Source organism: Fusarium tjaetaba (assembly GCF_013396195.1).
Source record: "Fusarium tjaetaba strain NRRL 66243 chromosome Unknown NRRL66243_c0000818, whole genome shotgun sequence".
Taxonomy (NCBI): Eukaryota; Fungi; Ascomycota; class Sordariomycetes; order Hypocreales; family Nectriaceae; genus Fusarium; species Fusarium tjaetaba.
This window is the reverse complement of record NW_023502014.1, coordinates 1-1,655: the sequence shown is the minus strand read 5'-3', so window position 1 is coordinate 1,655 and position 1,655 is coordinate 1. Positions and strand designations below refer to the sequence as shown.

Genomic DNA, 1,655 nt, shown 5'->3' with positions numbered 1-1,655 from the left:
TCCCACCATTTCTCAACTGCCCGACGCGTGGCCTTATTCGAACAGTGCATTTTATACTTTATTTTACTAATGTCCCTACCATCATTATCATTGAAAACAACAAGGTAATCGGTTCTACTAAAGGGATCAAATGTCGCAGCCTACACCGATGTCAGCCCCAACTGCGGTACTGTTCTGCCATTTGCAGCTTACATATATGCTGGTTTTATTCCCCGCTTTTTTGGGGCTGTTTAGAAAGCGATTCAGACTTGGGTATAAGCCCTGGAGGTCATGCGTCCAGCCAAGATGACCATGCTCAAAACCATAAGAGACCAGGAATGAGCTTCCATAGCCAAAACACACTGCCTATACCGAGTAGTTGCTATTTTTGATTGTCTTAGTGAATGTCTCTAAATAGTTATACATACGAAACTCTTTCCATCTGGTGTAGTAATAGTAGTTGGCGCCAAGTGCACATAGCTTGACCGCATCAAGGTTATGAGATTTAAGATACTTTTGCCAGAATCTCGTGTATTCGAGTATAGGGAGATAAATTGTTCCAAAGTATTACAGCGTAGAAGGAAATGTAATTATTGACCTTATGCCGGCTCGCAAGGCTTATAAGGTATCTGTGGACTTGATGCTGGTTCGAGGTGAGGTTGACGATTGATGTATTGAAGCAAAGAGCAGGCTCGTTCGGACCAGGTAGACACTAGCAAGTAATAACTAACTGACGAGTTTAGCAACGGAAATCGCCGACCCATTGAAGGAAAAGCCCCATCTTAAATAGATGGTATTACCATTGTGTGGATGATTGGGGTCTAAACGATGGCTGTAGATATGGTCTAGCTTAGAGTAGTTTATGAGTCTACCGGATATATGCTCTTAATGACTCGGTCTCGATTCTCAAATGCCCTTTTGCATACGCCAGTTCCTCTCGAGAGAAAGATGTCAAACCCATGAGGGCATCCTGGATACACATGGAGCTCTGCACAGATACCGACTTGTAGAACTTGGTGGCAAGCTCAATCGACTCATTTCTGAAGAGATCCAACTCGCCCACCTCGATATACAGAGGCGGCATACTCGCGGCATTTACCATGCGCCCTGGCGTGGATGTTTCGGTCATCATCTCTCTGCCCCCACTAGAGTGTAGCAGAGCCTGCCAGCCGGTCTCGTTGTCCGTAGTGTTCCAGCTTAGAAAAGGGGTCAAGTGCTCGTCTGCTGATACTGTGCGATCATCAAGCATAGGAGATAGCAAGATGAGCTTTGCAAGACGGGGTCTATCTTCCTGTCGAGCAAGGAGTGTCGCTGCTACAGCCAATCCGCCACCAGCGCTATCCCCCATAATACCAATGCGGCTGTTGTCTACTCCAAGCTCTTTCGAGTGCGCGACTAGCCAGTTCACCGCGGCATAAACGTCGTTGACGGGGTTAGGATGGGGATGCTCCGGAGCCAAGCGATAATCAACTGCGAGAAACGGCACTCCCGTGCCGGCGACATATGCTGCCACTACTTTATCAAAGGTCGCTACACCGCCCAGGATCATACCGCCACCATGAGCGTATATCACCGCTGGGCTTGGAGACTTGAGGTTCGAATAGTACTAGCGAAGAAGGATCTTTTGGCCGTTCTATGTGTCGGCAGTTAAGTCTCTTGTTATGGCCTAGTCCAGA

At 47.5% G+C, this 1,655-nt stretch overlaps 1 protein-coding gene across 1 annotated transcript; it reads right to left on the bottom strand.

The window, feature by feature from the left end:
• Window positions 1–847: 847 nt before the first annotated feature.
• FTJAE_14308 (lipase esterase) lies at window positions 848–1,655 on the bottom strand (the record flags this gene model as incomplete). The annotated part of the gene is made up of 1 exon (XM_037347516.1): window positions 848–1,567. A coding segment is annotated over one exon (720 nt), but the record flags the coding sequence as incomplete, so codon positions are not given.